This window comes from Chlorella variabilis (genome assembly GCF_000147415.1).
Source record: "Chlorella variabilis unplaced genomic scaffold CHLNCscaffold_36, whole genome shotgun sequence".
Classification (NCBI taxonomy): Eukaryota; Viridiplantae; Chlorophyta; class Trebouxiophyceae; order Chlorellales; family Chlorellaceae; genus Chlorella; species Chlorella variabilis.
This window is the reverse complement of record NW_005435052.1, coordinates 203502-204404: the sequence shown is the minus strand read 5'-3', so window position 1 is coordinate 204404 and position 903 is coordinate 203502. Positions and strand designations below refer to the sequence as shown.

Here is a 903-nt window from a genome sequence, read left to right as displayed (position 1 = left end):
CTACGTGCTGCAGGTGAGCTGGGGGCTGGTGCTACCCTTTCTGTGTGCATGTGTGTGTGTGTGTGTGTGTGTGTGTGTGAGTGAGTGAGAGAGAGAGAGAGAGAGAGAGAGAGAGAGAGAGAGAGAGAGAGAGAGAGAGACAGAGTAGGTGCCAACAAGTGCTGCCCGCCTGGGCGATCGCTGCGAGCGCGCGCCCACACCGCCCCGCCCCGCCGCGCTGCTTGTACTGCAATACCGCAGGACTTCACCAAGGTGGAGCGGGAGGAGGTGGATGTGGCGGTACATGTGGGGGGCACATTTTGTACTGCCTGTACCGTAGAGGCTGTTTGTGTTTACGTTCACAGCTGCTGTAGCAGCTCAGCCGCCGGCCTGCCTGCCCCCTCCCCTCTTCCGCCACCTGGCTCCCCTTTCCACCGCCCGGCTGCCACCCGCCGCCCGCTCCTCTTCCGCAGGAAAGCATCGACATTATTCGCTCTGTGCTGACTGTGGGGCTGGAAAAGGCGGCTAGCGGGATGCGGGTCGACGCCGCCGGCAAGCCCATCCTGCCGCCGCACTCCAACGGAAAGCAGGGCGGCGGGCAGGGCGGCGGGCGCGGCAGCGGGCAGCCCGCGGCCAAGAAGCAGCGCCAGTTTGGCGGCGGCGGCGAGGGGGGCCCAGCGGCAGCGCAGCAGCGGCGGCAGCCTGAGGCGGCGGCGGCGGAGCCGACGCGTGGCACGGCGGCGGCCACGGCGGCACCATGATCCGGCTGGGTCCTCCATGCTGGCGCCAGCCTGCTCCCTTTCATTCGAATATTCAATTTCATGCCTTCTTCTTAACATTGCCCAACCTTGCAATTGAGCTGTAATGGACCGGCGCTGGGATAAGAAAGAGGGCTGCCTCCATGCAGGCCCCTGACCCACCTCC

The 903-nt window shown here is 65.3% G+C and overlaps 1 protein-coding gene across 1 annotated transcript in view; it reads left to right on the top strand.

The window, feature by feature from the left end:
- The window catches only part of CHLNCDRAFT_141630 (hypothetical protein), a gene marked incomplete at both ends in the record, with an annotated part of 1829 nt that extends 1089 nt beyond the window's left edge, over positions 1 to 740 (top strand). The window contains 2 exons of the mRNA XM_005843020.1: positions 241 to 285; positions 453 to 740. Coding sequence (XP_005843082.1) covers positions 241 to 285; positions 453 to 740 — 333 coding nt within the window. The remainder of the gene's footprint in view (positions 1 to 240; positions 286 to 452) is intronic.
- Positions 741 to 903: the final 163 nt, after the last annotated feature.